This window comes from Heterodontus francisci, chromosome 12 (assembly GCF_036365525.1).
Source record: "Heterodontus francisci isolate sHetFra1 chromosome 12, sHetFra1.hap1, whole genome shotgun sequence".
NCBI classification, from domain to species: Eukaryota; Metazoa; Chordata; class Chondrichthyes; order Heterodontiformes; family Heterodontidae; genus Heterodontus; species Heterodontus francisci.
Genome location: NC_090382.1, coordinates 87,611,195 through 87,629,441, shown reverse-complemented (window position 1 = coordinate 87,629,441; position 18,247 = coordinate 87,611,195). Strand labels below are relative to the sequence as shown.

The 18,247-nt window shown below is 42.8% G+C and overlaps 1 protein-coding gene across 1 annotated transcript in view; it reads left to right on the top strand.

Annotated features, from left to right (window-relative positions):
• gabrb2a (gamma-aminobutyric acid type A receptor subunit beta2a) overlaps positions 1 to 18,247 on the top strand; it is a 477,073-nt gene that overhangs the window by 438,371 nt on the left and 20,455 nt on the right. Inside the window, exon 7 of the mRNA XM_068043026.1 lies at positions 11,715 to 11,867. Coding sequence (XP_067899127.1) covers positions 11,715 to 11,867 — 153 coding nt within the window. The remainder of the gene's footprint in view (positions 1 to 11,714; positions 11,868 to 18,247) is intronic.

Sequence of the window (18,247 nt, the reverse complement as noted above, 5' to 3'; positions counted from 1 at the left end):
ATGGACGCTGTACAATAGACATCGCAAAGCCCTGGAGAGATATCACCAGCGATGTCTCCGCAAGATCCTGCAAATTCAGTGGCAGGACAGATGTTCCAATATCAGTGTCCTCTGTCAGGCCAACATCCCCAGTATCGAGACACTGGTCATGGTTAGTCAGTTACGTTGGGCAGGCTACATCGTCCGCATGCCTGACATAAGACTCCCAAAACAAGATTTCTAGTCTGAACTCTGTCAGAGGAAATGTGACAAGGATATCCTTAAAGCCTCCCTGAAAAAATGTGACATCTCCACTGATTTGTGGGAATCTCTTGCCTGAAACCATCCAAAATGGAGAAGAAGCATCCACAAAGATGCCAGCCAGTTTGAACACCGTCAACATGCCCAGGCAGCAACTCAGTGCAAACAGCAGAAGGAGCATTCGGAAACTCGAACATCCCATTCACTTGCCTCACTAAACACCCCCTGTCCCACCTGTGGCAGAGTGTGTGGATCTAGAATTGGACTATTCAGTCACTTAAGGACCCACAACCCTGGAGTGGAAGAAAGTCATCCTCGTTCCCAAAGGACTGCCTAAGAGAGAAAGAGAGAGAAGTATCTCTTGATATGTGCTCAAGTGAAACCCCAATTAATGCCATCCAACTGCATACAATTAAACACAATTGACACTGAAGTAAAAGCAAAATACTGCGGATGCTGGAAATCTGAAACAAAAACAAGAAATGCTGGAATCACTCAGCAGGTCTGGCAGCATCTGTGGAAAGAGAAGCAGAGTTAACGTTTCGGGTCAGTGACCCTTCTTCGGAACACTGAAGCCCTGCCTCATCAAGTCGTGAATGATGGTGGACAACTAAGCAACTAACGGGAGGAAGAATTTCCATTAGCATCCTCATCCTCAATGATCGCAGCAACTCAATGAAAAGCTGAAGCATTTCTAACCATCTTCAGCCAATTCGATTCACTCCACATGGCATTAAGAAACAGCTGACTGTACTGAACAAGGTGAAGGCTATGAGTCCAACAGAAACCTGTCTGTAGCGCTGAAGACCCACCGTGCTCTCAGCTAAGCTATTCTTGTACAGCTACAACTCTGGCATCTACCCAACAATATGGAAAAATGCTCATGGATGCACTGTTCACAAAAACAGGGAAAATCCAACTTGTACAGTTACCGCCCTATAAGCTTACTCCCAAACATCAGCAAAATGATGAAAGGAGTCGTCAAGTGGCTCTTTCTCAGCAATAACCTGCTCACTAATACTCTGTTTGGGTTCTACAAGAGTCACTAAGCTCCAGACCTATTACAGCCTTGGTCCAAACATATAGACAAGACTGAATTTAAGAGGCAAGATAAGTGTTGCTGCTTTTGACATCAAGACAGTATTCAACCAAGTGTGGAACCAAGGAACTGTAGTAAAACTGAAGTCAATGGAGATAAGGGGGAAGATTCTCCAGTGGTTAGAATCATAATCATGAGACTTGAGCACAAAATCTAGGCTGAAACTTCAGTGCAGCGGTGAGAGAGTGCTGCACTCTTGGAAGTGCCATATTTCGCATGAAAGGTTAAACACAGACCCCCATATGGCCTGTCAAATTAACATAAAAGATCCCACAGCACTATTCAAAGAAGCATGAGGAAGTTTTCCCAATTCCTGGCCAACATTTATCTCTCAACCAACTCTGGTCATTTATTTAATTGCTATTGTGGGATCTTGCTGTGCACAAATTGGCTGCCACAGTTCTTACATTTCAACTGTGACTACAGTTCAAATGTATGTAATTGGTTGTAAAGTGCTTTGGGACATCATGAGGTCATGAAAGGAGTTACATAAATGCAAGTCTTTTTTCTTCTTTCATACCTGCCACAAAGGAAGATAATTACCGTTGTTGGAGGTCAGTCATCCCAGTGCCAGGATATTACTGCGGAATTTCCTCAGGGTGGTGTTCTAGACCCAAATATCTTAAGCTGCTTCATCTATGCCCTCCCCTGAATTGTAAAGTCAGATGTGGGGCTGTTCATTGATGACTGTACAATGCTTAGATAATAAAGTAGTCCATACCGGCATGCGGCAAGATCTGGACAGCATCCAAGCTTTGGTTTTGAAGTGGCTAGTAACATTTGTGCAGCATAAGTGTGAGGCAATACCAGTCCCCTACCAACATAATTATCGGGGTTACCATTGACAAGAAACTCAACTAGACCAGCCACATAAATGCTATAACTATTAGAGCAGGTCATTTTCGGCATTCTGTGATTCACCTCCCCAAAGGTTCTGCACCACCTGCAAGGCACAATTATAAAGTGTAGTACTTTACAGTGGCCTGGATGGATACAGCTACAATAACACTCAAGAAGCTCGACACCATCCAGCCCGAAACAGTCCACTTAACCAGCTGCTAGCCTAAATGTCCATGTCCTCTGTGACCAGTGTACCATGACTGCAGTGTGTACTCTCTACAAGATTCACTGTGACAATGCCACAAGGCTTCTAAGGCAACACCTCCCAAACCTCTGACCTCCACCACCTAGAAGGAGAAAGGGAGCAGATGCATGGGAACACCATCCCCTCCAAGTTCCCCTCCAAGTCAGAAACTGTTCAGAATTGGACATATATTAGCATTCATTCATCATCACTGGGTTAAAATCTTGAAATCCCTACCTAGCAATATTGTGGAAGCTACTTCACCACGTGGACTGCAGCAGTTGAAGAAGAAAACTGCCACCACTTTCTCAAGAGTATCTGGGATGGACAATAAATGGCACCTTGCCAGTGATACCCACGTGCTGAGAATTAAAAAAAATGTTTTTAAACCATGAGATCAATTTCCTATTGTTCCACATTCCATGCAAAATAATAAAAACACACCTCCACTGCCCTTAGCGAAATCTCACTTTAAACAAGCTAAATCTATGTTAACTATCCATGACTTTCTCTTTTACAGCCTGTACACATTCATGTTGCCCAATCTGGTGTCTGAGAGAGTTCCTAGTGCTGTGTTTTAAATTTGTGTGTGGACAAATGACAAATGCCTTTCCTGATTTAATTAATCTACAATGGATATTCCACCAATATTGATCGAAATTAAAGGAAACTATCTATGTCACTGACCAAAAATATTTCTCAATTATATGGTTATTTTGTCTAACTGTATGGTTTTCACCAACATCGCAAAGCTATAGAAAATCACTTAGCTAAATGGTTTATAGATGGCCTGTATCTCTTTGTTTAGCCAATTAAAACTTCACCAACGCCACTTTCATGTCAACTGGTTAACGTTAAGTCAAGAACAATATTTTAAGAGTAAGCTCTTATGAGCTGAATCTAACATTATAGCAATATCATAGCATACATTTAAAATCCTATAAATCTCTTACAGGTCAAAGTCCAAAATGTTATACCCCTCTACAATCACCTTCTCCCTTGGAGGAAACTATCCAACTTTCCAAAACCCTCCCAAATTCATAACTTCCCTTACTCTGTGTCAGCTTATGTCAGTTGACGGCACTCTGAATCAGACACTTCTGAGTTCAAACTCCAGTCCAGGACTTTCAGCACATAATTAGGCTGATACTTCAGTGTTTTTTTAGATTAGAGATACAGCACTGAAACAGGCCCTTCGGCCCACCGAGTCTGTGCCGAACATCAACCACCCATTTATACTAATCCTACACTAATCCCATATTCCTACCAAACATTCCCACCTGTCCCTACATTCCCTACCACCTACCTATACTAGTGACAATTTATAATGGCCAATTTACCTAACAACCTGCAAGTCTTTTGGCTTGTGGGAGGAAACCGGAGCACCCGGAGAAAACCCACGCAGACACAGGGAGAACTTGCAAACTCCACACAGGCAGTACCCGGAATCGAACCAGGGTCCCTGGAGCTGTGAGGCTGCGGTGCTAACCACTGCGCCACTGTGCCGCAATACTGTTGTATTGAGGGATTATTACATTGTCAGACTGCTGTCGATGAGATGCTAAATTGAGGCACATTTGCCTGCCCAAGTGATCATAAAAAAAATCCCATGGCACAATTTGAAAAAGATCACCCAATTTAAAGAGCACACAGTTCTCCTCGTGTCACAGACAGCATTCATACCTCAACCAAAATCACCAAAACAGATTAATGGGTCAGTCACCTCAGTGCTGTTTCTGAGATCTTTCTGTGCACAAACTGCCTGCTGTTTCATTGAAAATTCTTTATTTTCTTCTACAACCTCCTTTAGTCCTCATTTAGTTCTTGCATTTTCTCTCTGATAATTTCCCTCTGGCCTTCTTAATATCCACTTTTGGTGCCAGAGTCTTCATACACCTCACTCTGGAACACTTTCCTTTAGCCTCGCCCTCCTTCCAAAACCTACCTGTTTGATTATGCTTTAGGTTACAACTCCTAATTCTATTCCTATTACTGCTTGATGTCCAGTTATTTTCACCTCTGCAAAGTGCTTTGGAACATTTTAATACTTTAGAGGTGCTATATAAGTGCACATTGATATCACCAAATGCTTAATGTCAGCATATCCAATTATTCTCTGCATTATTTTAATGCAAGTATTGACCTATTTATTTTACATGGTTACAATAGCAGGGAGAAAGATTTGATATTAATGAAACTTGTCAAAGATGTGCCGTCAGTTCAATGGGTGATAGAACCAAAGATGCTCAGCAAAAGTGAGTTTAAAATTATTTTTGTGGGGCTTACAGGAGCAGAACTGTCAAAGTCACCACCCCCACCACCAAGATTGAGTGTCCACCCCTTCCCCCCCACTGCCACACTTATATTTCTGCCAGCCTAGGGCCCAATAATGGCTGGCTTTAACATGACCGTCTAGGGATGCCTATTTGGCACACTACACCAGCTCAATGCAAATCGCAGCCACTACTTTGCCATGGGTACAGGCGACCAGCTGGTATACTCCACAGGTTGGGTGCCCAGAAGTCAAAGTTAACCCCATAGTGTGGTGGAAAATACAAGCAAAAGCTTTGATTTATTTTATTTGTACTTCCTATAGCATTAATAAGTAACAACATTTTGCACCTGAATTGCAGTTGTGGAATGATTTGTATTTTCTTAACCAAATATTCTTCCCCCAATTTAACAGATTTCTCTTTCCCCCTCTTTCCGCTAAATGATTTGTTATATGTATAAAAGCAATGGAACCTTTAATCAAGAACAGTTTTTGAAATTCTGCCATCACTGCGTTTGCATCGCTTGATTCTTTGCAGATTTGACAAGTCAAAAAACAGCCTGGTTCAAAAATAATCTGCTCTAAGTAAATCGTTAGCATTCAGTCCACCTGAGTGTTATCAAATTAAGTTAAAAGCACTTTTTAAAACTAACAATATTGAGAACATTTTGCTAATGTTAACGCACTGTAAAAATTCATAATGCTGTCTCTAAACTTTCTTACTTAACGCTAGGATTGATTGCAAGGCTGTAATCTAGTCTAGGTATTCAAGTGGTTTATATAAAGAATAATATGAAAGAAATCTAATAAACAAAAGGGAATGTCCTGAACTAGGTGGTAAATTTTCTTAAACTTCAATGGAAAGGAAAATTTAGCGAGTGTAAAAAGCACACCTGACTCACTGCCAGTCATTTCCACCTGGTGAGAACAATTAAATTCAACTTTACAATTTTTCCATCACTGGCCTATACAGTCATTCTCCAGTCAGTAAATGCAAGTCCTGATTTCAACTTTTAAATGCCTTGACCTTAAAGATTTGACGATTGGGGGAGATAGAAGTATCAGCATTCAATTTTGTGTAATTGGTGTCTGTTTTGCCCCTAGATCAGAACGTTAGATGTTGCTGTTGGTGCTGTGAAATTAAGCAAATTAAATGGGACCTAATCTTTCCATCTAGCTTCACAGGTTTTTAATGATGTCTGCAATGTGTAAACATTATTCAATCTTCCATCACATATTTTTTTCCTTCTTGAAACAATTGAGAAAACACAAGATTCAAGGGGCAATTTTAGCCCTACCTGCTTGATAGAAACTAGGTGGTCAGACAGTTAAAATCAGCTGAGAATCATACCTGACGACATCCACTCTGTTCCCACTGTCTTCATTTTAATCTTCTTTTGAAACAGGTGGGATCTTCTTCAAATGTATATATTGGGTTCAAATTACTGTAATTTTAATTGGCAGCTTCAGTGGGAAAGTTGTGTTTTTCTTGCCAGGTGAAGCTTGTGGGAAGATAAGCTGGGGCCAGAAGAAGTCCTTTTCTTTACTTGTGGGGCTAGGAGGAGCTCCTCTGGGCTGCACAAAGGAAGTTCAGACATTCTTGCCCCAGGCTCACCCTCCTTCCCAATTGTGAGAGCATTCAAAAGCTTCCTCCCCATGACTTACCTGAATACTGGCAACCACTCCTTTGATGCCATCCAAAATTATGCTCCTATTTCCCACTGGTTTTGGGTAGGCAACTGACCAGGTACATGCAGATGAGACCTGTAAAATATAATTTCCTCAATCTCACACTGACAAGGTCAGGGGTGGGTTGGCAATCAGCTTATCCCCCACCTGCCTGATTCCTGCTCTGAGTTTAAATAGGAGCTTTAGAAAAATCTGAATCGAGCAAGTAGCCTCTGTATTTAACACCTTAACTAAACTACTGAACCTCAACAAAACAGCACTTCCTCAGTACTACACTCTCTACAAGCACTGCAGTGTCAGCTTAGATTATATACTCAAGTGTATGGTCTGGAACTTTGGCTTCAAACCTACAACGTTCTGATCTAGAGGCAAAACAGATACCAATTACACAAAATTGAATGCTGATACTTCTAACTCCCCCAATCTTCAAATCTTTAAGGTCAAGACATTTCTAATGGATTTGATGATGAAGTGTTGTGTCATACTGGCTGAAATTTGGATAGATGCACATTTCTTCTGCCAGTTTTGCTATAGATCTCTTCTGACTATGCACAAAAATAGTCCTGTTTCTATGAACAGATAAACCCTCCTTCAAGCTCCAATTAACTTGTAATACCTGAAAAACAGCTCAATATAATGCAGTCCAGTCCTATTTTCCTTGCAAACAGTATGGAAAGGTTATCTACTCAATCAGATTTTTTTTTCTAGTGGATGGTTGTCTCAATATTGTAAAACAATTTCAAGCAACATCCTAGTTATTTTATCTCCAAAACTTTCCTGTCCAAATTAATCTTGCATGAATGCGATTCTAGGGCACTGTTCAGCAGTTCTCTAATATGGCTCACTACTAATCATGATGTGTCTGTAGATCATGCTCTTTCCAAAAAGCATTCAAGAAGAGATCATCCGAGCTTGCAATTTTTCTTTTCCCCTCTTCATACCCTTTACCTACTCTATTCAGTGGGATAAAGTCCTGAAATATGTAGCAGGGAGGGAGATTAACAGGTGTAGCAATACTTTATAATTTATCCCTCAACATACAGTTGGCTATAAATCACTGTCTGCAATATTAGCTGCATCTTGACAGGAGTGGGCTGCATAGGCAGGGGTGCAGAGTTTTTGTCGGGAAACCGGAATTTCAAGTTTCTCCACATGCAGTGGAATTTTGACTCCACAGCGTGCATGGTTTTGCTTTGACAGGTTCCCTGCCCAGAAGTCAGCTTGATTGACAGGCTTGGCTTCCAGTCGGGTGGGGAGCACACCAGAGGAGGCTGCAGCTGCAGTTAAGTCTCCTGCTGATGCTTGTGACAGCGTTGGCAGTGGGGTGTGCAATCACCAACCTGGAGGGACGTGATGCATGGGGAAGACAGGCCTGATGGAGGGGAGCTTGGGAAGCCTTCTTCCTGAAGCTATCCTTCCCTTCCTTCAGCTGCTAGATTTCCCAAGGCCTGAGAAACCCGGCTTACTAGGGTTAAATCTGCAGAGCAGATTAAATCAGAGGCTGCCAGTATTATTGAAATATTTAATTGATCAAATCACCTCCTAGAAGTGGGTTGGCTGCCTGGTCCTTGTCCCATCTCCATTAAACCCAGAACTGGGCAGATTGTGGTCGCCTTGGAGATATTTGAAGTTTTAACATCCCACCAGATCCCAACCCACCCATTGCCCATTGATCATGAATTTACTTGGAGCAGCTTCCAGTCCGCTGCTACAACCTCTGCACACAGGCAATAGAGTACAAACATGACTACTATTCCAGGCAATGCCCAGTAGGCAAATATAGATCTTTAAAATTTTAATGTAAAATCTTGACTCATTAATGCACAAGAGAAAATCTAACACATTAATTTGTTTTATTAAACATTATGGAGGATATGTTACAGTCAGCCATGTGACATGATAAGTAAAGGAAGCTGAATGTACAACTTGTAAGCAGAACTAAATTAAAATCTGGTTAAATATGAAATTGTAAATTGTAATGGTAAGTGTAGTGTTTCGACTAGGTGAGGAAGGGGTCTCAGGCTCCCCTTTTGCTCCTTCTCTGGTTTGACCACAACAGGGTTTATCTTTTTTCGCATAGTGATTTAACTTACCACCTCAGTGAGCACATGTTGGCTGTGCTGGGATCTGTAGGCTTGATTTCACCAGCTGCAGCTTGAGGCTTCTCTGGTTCTCTACTGGAGAGAGAGAGAGAGGGGGGGGGGGGGCGGGGGGGAGAGCGGTAGAGCTGTTGATGACTTACAGTTACAGTCTACCTTCTGAGTCACAATTCACAATCTCCCAGAGTTGCAAAAGCGGTTACATGACATGACCACCTCTTTGTGTTTTATTGCAGTTCGTCTGGAATTTCCTCTGGAATTCAAGGTTCTCTCCTCAGGCTGCCCAGCTATACTTGGTGGGGTGGGGGGGGGGGGGGTTGGCTCTTTCAAAGTCAAAGGGTGTTGATGGCTTTTGACAACCACATATTGACAAGGCTATCTCAGATAATTGAATCAGAGAGCACCCCATTGTTCTAGCTGGGCTGAGTCAGTCAATCATGTCTGTTCCCGGTCTAATCCTTTTTTTTCACATGCAAATGTCTGTGGCCATCTTGGCTGCTAGCTATTCTTTTTAAAAAGGTATTTGTAACAATTTCCAGTAAAAGTCTCAGGCAAAGTTCCACACAAGGAAATTGATATTTTCCATTTGGCATGTGGGGTTTTCATCACAGTAGGATAAACTCTGCTGTGCAGAATGCTGCTGGGTCCATGAAAATGTCTGCTATGAATGTCACTGCCCCCGCTGCTGCTTAGGGTTAAATAATTTAGGTTGTAATGTTAGACTTTTTTTTATTCAATTGAAGATAAAGGAGAAATTTATAGAGCTTTATCTTCTTATAAGTTTATCAAGAGACTAATAAGAGGGAATGTTCTCTCCCTTCACCCAATGGAAAGTGGGTTGTATCGGAGTTAAAATTAAAGTGGTCCACTTATTCCTCTTAATTATCTTTGGGTCTTTCTTAAAGCCGGGCAGGTGAGGTGTGCAGTTGACTCAGGCGGGAACTTCATGTATTTGTGCTAATTGGGGTTCTTTTATGTAGATAAGATGCCAAAGCCATTTATTCAGCCGATTGGGCAGAGCATCCATCTTGAATTACACCTCCTGGATGGTCTGCCTGCACATGCTGCTGCTAACCACCTAGAGGTTAAAATTCCCCCTTTAATAAATTGTATAGAATTAGTGACTGTGCTAATTATATGTTTCTTACAAAGAGGAAGCTTCATAAACAGAATGACTATGACTCTGGTGTGTCATTAATATCACAAGTTGGTTATGAACATGGCTGGCAGTTGTATCTTCTATTTAAATAAGCTAATGCTTGTGACTATCCTAATATTCATGATTACATTATTAGAAAATAAAAAAGTTATCAAAGTTGATATGTTATTTTGTTCCCAATATCTATAATTTCCTAAGGAAAGGCTCACAGATACGCTTTGGAGTATCAGCTCATCTGCTGCAGAAACTGCCATCCATGCCTTTGTTCCCTCTAGACTTGACCAGTCCACTGTTCTCCCATCTTCCACCCTGCATAAGCTTGAGCTCATCCAAAGCTTTGCTGCTATATCCTAACTCATACCAAGTCCTGTTCACCCATCACCCTTGTGCTCACTGACCTACATGGCTCCCATTCCAGCAACACCTCAATTTTAAAATTCTCATCCTTGTCTTCAAATTCCTGCATGACCTACACCAGCTCTAAAACCCTTCCAGATCTCAGCACTCCTCCAATTCTGGCCTCAGGCCAGATTTTAATTGCTGCACCATCAGCAATCATGCCTTCAACTGCCCAGGTCAAAAGCTCTAGAATTTCTTCCCTAAACCTCTCCGCTTCTCTACTTCTTGCTACTCCCTTAAGACACACCTTAAAAACCTACCACATTCATCCAGCATTTAGTCATCTGTCCTACTATATCCTTATGTGGCTTGGTGTCAAATTTTATTTGATAATGCTTCTGTGAGCCTGAGCCAGTGTTATAAAGATTCACCATAACCTCCTTGCCTTTGTACTCTTTGCCTCTATTTATAAAGCCCAGGATCCCATATGCCTTACTAAACACTTTCTCAAGTGTCCTGCCACCTTCAACAATTTGTGAACATACAACCCCAGGTCCTTCTGCTCCTGTGCCCCTTTTAAAATTGTATCTTTTATTTGATATTGTCTCTCCTCGTTCTTCCTACCAAAATGTATCACTTCACACTTCTCTGCATTAAATTTCATCTGTCATGTGTCCACCCATTCCACCAGTCTGTCTGTCCCCTTGAAGTCTATCACTATCCTCCTCACAATTCACAATACTTCCGAGTTTTGTGCCATCCTCAAATTTTGAAATTGTGCCCTGCACACCCAAGTCTAGGTCATTAATAAAGATCAAGAAAAGCTGTGGTCCTAGTACTGACCCCTGGGAAACCTCACTGTATACCTTCCTCCAATCTGAAAAACAATCATTTACCATTGCTTTCTGTTTCCTGCAACTCAGCCAACCTTGTATCCAGGCTGCCACTGTCCGTTTTATTCCATGGGCTTTAACCTTTCTGACAAGCTTGCTAATGGGTCAAATGCCTTTTGGAAGTCCATGTACACCACATCAACAGCATTACCCTCATCAACCCTCTCTGTTGTGTCATCAAGTTAGTTAAACATGATTTGCCTTGAGCAAAACCATGCTGGCTTTCCTTAATTAATCCACATGTGTCCAAATGACTGTTAATTTTGTCCCAGCTTATTGTTTCTCAAAGCTTTTCCACCACTGAGGTTAAAGTGTTTGTTGGGCTTATCCTTACACCTTTTTTGAACCAAAAATAAAAGTCATAAAACACAAAAACATATATAGCATAAAATTATAGATAGTAGAGAGCGACTCCATAGCTGCACTGAATTCTAGCCTTAGATGTTGGCTATAAACTTTTTGAACTTCAGCCTTATTGTTTGTCACCTTACCCCAATTAGAATATTAACTTTCAAAATGTCACTCAGGCAATGTTCCTGCTTAGCTGCATATGTGTGAGCCCTTGTTTTGTAATAAATATCATGAAAAAAAATTAAACAGACCAAGCATTGACAAAAATGGCCATGCGTGACAATGAAATTTTAAAGAGTGCAGTCGAGTATTCATCACCAGCAGAAATAACTGATAAGTAATGTGGTTTACAACCTGCGAAGCCTTAAGAACATCTGGAGTTAGAATGGTGTTTTTTTTTGCTTGTTAGGAATGAAATACTAATTATCACAGACTTAATATTCAGTTCACTGCCAAAACTTAATATATTTATACAATATTGCTTTCCAGGTGCCTACCCCAGGCTCTCCCTCAGCTTCAAGCTTAAAAGAAATATTGGTTACTTCATTCTGCAAACATACATGCCCTCCATCTTGATCACCATCCTCTCATGGGTGTCTTTCTGGATTAATTATGATGCATCTGCTGCTCGAGTTGCTTTAGGTATGACTTTTTAATTATTTGCAGGTTAGCATACTTACTGTTATTTATTCCTTGTACAACCTACAATTTCATTCCTTCCTCTGTACTGTATTAGTATGGTGTGTTTCACTCAGGAAATGACTTTAAGTAGCAATAATTAAGATCACCAACCCTGCAAACCATGATCTTGAAACATTGACAGTTTATCACTTTCTGAACCAAAAGACCATTTATTTCTGTATGATCACTACCTAACCCAGATCCCAAAATGCTGTAAAATTAAATCGTGTAATAACAAACTGCTGGTGGAGTACATCCATTTTACATTCTCTGTATACACTCAGACAGAATGTTTAATCATTTAAATGTTTTAATATTTTAACTATCTAATGAGAATTTTTCATTGACTTACTGCCAGGTTAAGTCATTTCAGAGTATCTTTTCAATTTGGAACCTATGCCTGTCAATTTTCTGATTGAGACTTTCAACTACTTATATTACTCACAACCATTACATGTTATTCGGCAGCATTGCCAGAAAATGTAAGATTTTTATTGACAAACTGCTATACTTTCATATTTGATAGTCAGGTCTCAGGATACTCCCACAAGATACCAGCTTAATCCTTTCAACACATCAGTGGCTATAGTAAGTCCTGTAATACTGTTTGAGATGTAGACAGTGACTTTTGAAACTTCAAATATACTCAAAAAATAATGGCCTATCCAGAGTTAATCCACTCTTCTGAAGTGAAGCACAGCCTTCCCAAGGCCTAAATGGGTAGAAGAAAACTTTTAATAAACTACTTGGCTCCCACTGGAGCTACTCCAATTAGAGAAGCCTCCAAGGTCAATTAATTTACTTTAGTTTGGCACCTTCAGAAGGGTCTCAATTGGCTTGAATTCCACTGAGGCCTTTTAATGGCATTAAGTGAAGTATTTTCTGGGGAAACCTGGGAATTCCCCTGATATGTCCCCTTGATGTTGGGGTTAAGTAAAAGATCATCCCATAACCTACTCCACCATCCATGAATTTCAAAGCCACTGGGTGTGCGTCTTCCAGATATATTGATGTACCCTAAATATTGTTCCTATCATGGCAATTTTAAGTGCAACTTACTGGACTGGATTTTATGCACCCGGAGTGGCAGCGGGTGGAAAAAATGGCGGCCTGCACGTACGGGCCGCACGCTGCATGCCGCCACGATCTTCCTCGGGGCGACCCACAATAATATACCAGTCGAGCCGCACCCCCCCCACCCCACCCCCAAATCATGTGGAGGGGCGGGCTCTCCAATGCCGGCAATGGCGTCAACTGCCTGTGCACAGGCACTGGCGCTATTTTTAAAGTCCTGCCGGTTAATTTTAATTTTTAAAGTTATACTACCCCCCCACTATACTGATTAAAAATCTGCTGCCCCTTTCCCACTCCCAATAACAATAAAATTAATTATTTGCCCCCTCCCCACACCGAAGCACTTACCTTCCAAAGTGCACAGGTCACGCCTTCTCACCATCCCCGACACTAATGGTGTAAATTTGACCCTGTCCCACCACCCGCACTGAAAATCTTAAGTTCCCCCCTTTCCCACCACTGCTGTGCCTACTTTCCCCAGACGGGAAAGTAAAGGCGCGTGAGTGCCAGCTGCTGCTCAGAAGATTGCGGCCCGATGGGAAGATTGGAGACAATTTTATTTAAATATATGCATTCTGCTAATTTAAATATTTTAATCTGGGCCCCGTCGCCCAGGGGCCGGGGTGCCGCCACAGTGCCTCAGCGCCACCAGGAAAATCGGGCCCGGCCCTCCCACCATCGAGCTCTGTGGTGGGCTGCTGCCAAATAATCTTCCAGCCGCCACCCCCCCACGTCCCGCCACGGAGCCCGATGTCAGGAGCTTTGTAAAATCCTGGCCACTCAGTGCAAGAACTGGGAGATTATGCAGAGTTCTTTATTTCTATAAATTGTTATTATTTATTTCATTTAGGGCACAACAAACAAGATCTATGTTAGATCTTGGATCATTTCATTCACTTGTTAATATACTTCCAAGTTATTTAGAAGGAACCGCTCTTCTATCCCAGGATGCAATTTCTTTCTCAGACAACATTTCCAAGCACTTAAGGCACACAGGGAGCTCTGAGGGCTGGATTTTCTTTTCCCGCTGCCAGGAGCGGCGGCGGGCGAACAAAATGGCCCACCGCCATGCTGCCGAGACCTTCTTCACGGCAACCCAAGATAATGAGCCGGTCGGGCTGCCCCACTCCCCCCAACCACATAGAGTGGGTGGGCTGTCCAACGCCAGCAATGACGTCAGCTGCCTGTGTGCAGGTGCAGGTGCTGGCGCCCTTTTTAAAGGGGAGCCAGCACTGCCAGGGCATTAAAATTTTTAAAGGGCCACCACCCCACCCAATGTACCGGCAATAAATCTATCATCCCTTCTCCCCCCATAACAATTAAATTCAACATTTGTCCTTTTCCCCCCGCCAGAACACTTACCTTCAACACTACCTTCCCCTTCATCCCCAAACCGATCAAAGTGCAGAGCTCTCCCTTCCCGCCCTCCCCTACAGTAGTAATTTGCATTAGAGCCCGTTCCCCCCACCTCCCCCCACTGCACTAAAAATCATACATTCCTCCCTTCCCCACCACGGTGGCACCTGCTTTCCACGGACAGGAAAGTGAAGTGGTGTATCACAGGGATCGGTGCTGGGACCCTTGCTGTTTGTAGTGTACATTAATGATTTAGACATGAATATAGGAGGTATGTTAAGTAAGTTCACAGAGGACACGAGAATTGGTGGTGTCGTAAATAGTGAGGAGGAAAGCCTTAGATTACAGGACGATATAGATGGGCTAGTAAGTTGGGCAGAGCTGTGGCAAATGGAATTTAATCCTGAGAAGTATGAGGTGATGCATTTTGGGAGGACTAACAGGCAAGGGACTATATAATGGATGGTAGGACCCTAGGAAGTACAGAAGGTCAGAGGGACCTTGGTGTACTTGACCATAGATCACCGAAGGCAGCAGCATAGGTAGATAAGGTGATTAGGAAGGCATATGGAATACTTGCCTTTATTAGCCGAGGCATAGAATATAAGAGCAGGAAGGTTATGATGGAGCTGTATAAAACGCTAGTTAGGCCACAGCTGGAGTACTGTGTACAGTTCTGGGCACCACATTATAGGAAGGATGTGATTGCACTGGAGAGGGTGCAGAGGAGATTCACCAGGATGTTGCCTGGGCTGGAGCATTTCAGCTATGAAGAGAGACTGAAAAGGCTAGGGTTGTTTTCCTTAGAACAGAGAAGGATGAGTTGGGACATGATTGAGGTATACAAAATTATGAGGGGCATTGATAGGTTAGGAAGGAAGAGACTTTTTCCCTTAGCGGAGGGGTCAATAACCAGGGGGCATAGATTTAAGGTAAGGGGCTGGAGGTTTAGAGGGGATTTGAGGAAAAAAATGTTCACCCAGAGGGTGGTTGGAATCTGGAACGCACTGCCTGAACAGGTGGTAGAGGCAGGAACCCTCACAATATTTAAGAAGTATTTAGATGAGCACTTGAAATGGCATAGCATACAAGGCTATGGGCCAAGTGCTGGAAAATGGGACTAGAATAGTTAGGTGCTTGATGGCCGGCACAGACACGATGGGCCGAAGGGCCTGTTTCTGTGCTATATAACTCTATGACTCTACGTCGTGTGAGTGCTGGCCGCCGCCGCTCAGAAGATCGCGGCCCAAAGGAAAGATCGCTGTTGATTTTATTTTAAAGTATTCACTTCATTAATTTAAATATGTTAATCTGGGCCCCATCGACCAGTGGCGCGTGGTGGGGGTGGGTGGGGGGTGGTCACCACGTCGGAGCCTCACTGCTGCCGGAAAGATAGGGCCTGGACCTTCCGGCGTCGGGCTTCATGGCGGGCTGCTGCCGGAATGATGTTCCGGCACCCTCTGCCATGAAACCCGATGTCGGGAGCTCAGTAAAATCCTGGCTGTGTTATAATGGTTTTTATCAGACTGCGGTTGCACTCTGTAACATTTTATTTAGGTACTAATACTTAACATTATAATATGTTCATCATTTTGTGTGCTAAATGGACATTATTTGGACAGTTCGTCATTTTGTTAGGACATTACTCAAATAAAATTGTGGATATTGGTACTCAGAATTACTTCAGATATCAGTTGTATCATCTTGCAATATTCATCCTGGTGAATCTGTGTCAGGTGCTGTTTCACAGTCTTGAAGAATTACACTATTATTCATACTTTTTTTAATTCAATTCTATTTCCATGGAAATGCCTATTCAGTGATTTCCATTGTCCATACACACAGGGTAGATTATCAATGTGTTCCAATAAACCCATGTTAAACTAATATGAAACATACCGATACAGTGATTAATTTTTTGACTGGTAAAATAACATTACTGGAAAAGTTACATTGTTAAGAACGATGTGCAGTAGAGTTCATATTGAACTTAATGCTATGAAAACTGTCTTTCTTATTTATTTTATTTGTTCTTGGGATGTAAGTATCATTGGCAAAGCCAGTATTTATTGCCCATCCCTAAATGCCCTTGAGAAGGTGGGTGAGCCGCCTTCTTGAACCACTGCAGTCCTTGTTGTCTAGGAACACCCACAGTGCTGTTCGGGAGGGAGTTCCAGGAATTTGGCCTGGCGACAGTGAAGGAACGGCAATATAGTTCCAAGTACGGGTGATGAGTGACTTGGAAGGGAACTTGCAGGTGGTAGTGTTCCCATGCATCTGCTGCCCTTGTCCTTCTAGGTGGTAGAGGTTGCAGGTTTGGAAGGTGCTGCCGAAGGAGTCTTGGCGAGTTGTTGCTGTGCATCTTATAAATGGCACACACTGCTGCTACTGTGCACCGGTGGTGTAAGGAGTCAGTGTTTAAGGTGGTGGATGGGTGCTGAACAAGTGGGCTGCTTTGTTTCGGATGGTGTCAAGCTTCTTGAGTGCTGTTAGAGCTACATTCATCCAGGAAAGTGGAGAGTATTCCATCACACTCCTCGCTTATGCCTTGTAGATGATGGGCAGGCTTTGGGGAGTCATGTGGTGAGTTACTTACTGCAGAATTCCCAGCCTCTGACCTGTTCTTGTAGCCATAGTATTCCTATGGCTGGTGCAGTTAAGTTTCTGATCAATGGTAACCCCCAGGATGTTGATGGTGGGAGATTCGGCTATAGTAATATTGTTGAATATCAAGGGGTGATGGTTAGAATCTCTCTTGTTAGAGATGGTCATTGCCTGGCACTTGTGTGGCACGAATGTGACTTGCCACTTATCAACCCAAGCCTGAATGTTGTCCAGATCTTGCTGCATGTAGGCACAGACTGCTTCAGTATCTGAGGAGTTAAGAATGGTACTGAACACTGTACAATCATCAGCAAACTTCACCAATTCTAACCTTATGATGGAAGGAAGGTCATTGATGATGAAATTATTGGCCTCCAACAACCACAACCATCTTCCTTTGTGCTAGGTATGACTCCAACCAATGGACAGTTTTCCCCCTAATTCCCATTGACTTCAATTTTGCAAGGGCTCCATGATGCCCACTCAGTCAAATGCTGCCCTGATGTTAAGGGCAGTCACTCTCACTCCACCTTTGGAATTCAGCGCTTTTATCCATGTTTGCACCAAAGCTGTATTGAAGTCTGGAGCTGAGTAGCTCTGGTGGAACCCAAACTGAGCATCGGTGAGCATGTTGTTGCTAAGTAAGTGACACTTGATAGCACTGTCGACGACACCTCCTGTCACTGCTGATGGCTTCGAGTAGACTGATGGGGCGGTAATTGGCTAGATTGGATTTGTCCTGCTTTTTGTGGACTGGACATACCTGGGCATTTTTCCACAATGTCGGGTAGATACCTTTGTGTAGCTGTACTGGAACAGCTTGGCTAAGAGTGCGGCTAGTTCTGGAGCACACGTCTTCAGTATTACAGGTGGGTTGTTGTCAGAGCCCAATGCCTTTGCTGCATCCAGTACCTTCACTTGTGTCTTGATATCACGTGGAGTGAATAGAATTAGCTGAAGATTGGCATCTATGATGCTGGGGACCTTAGGAGGAAGCCAGGATCTATCATCCACTCGGCACTTCTGGCTGAAGATGGTTGCAAAGGCTTTGGCCTTGTCTTTTGCGCTGATATGCTGGGCTCCCCCATCATTGAGGATGGGGATGTTTTTCATGACTGGATGTGGCAGGACTGCAGAGCTTTGATCTGATCTGTTGGTTGTGGGATCGCTTTTCTCTGTCTATAGCATGCATATAGTCCTATGTTGTAGCATCACCAATTTGGCAGCTCATTTTTAGGTATGCCTGGTGCTGCTCATGGCATACTCTCATAAACTCCTCACTGCCCCAGGGTTGGTCCCCTGGCTTC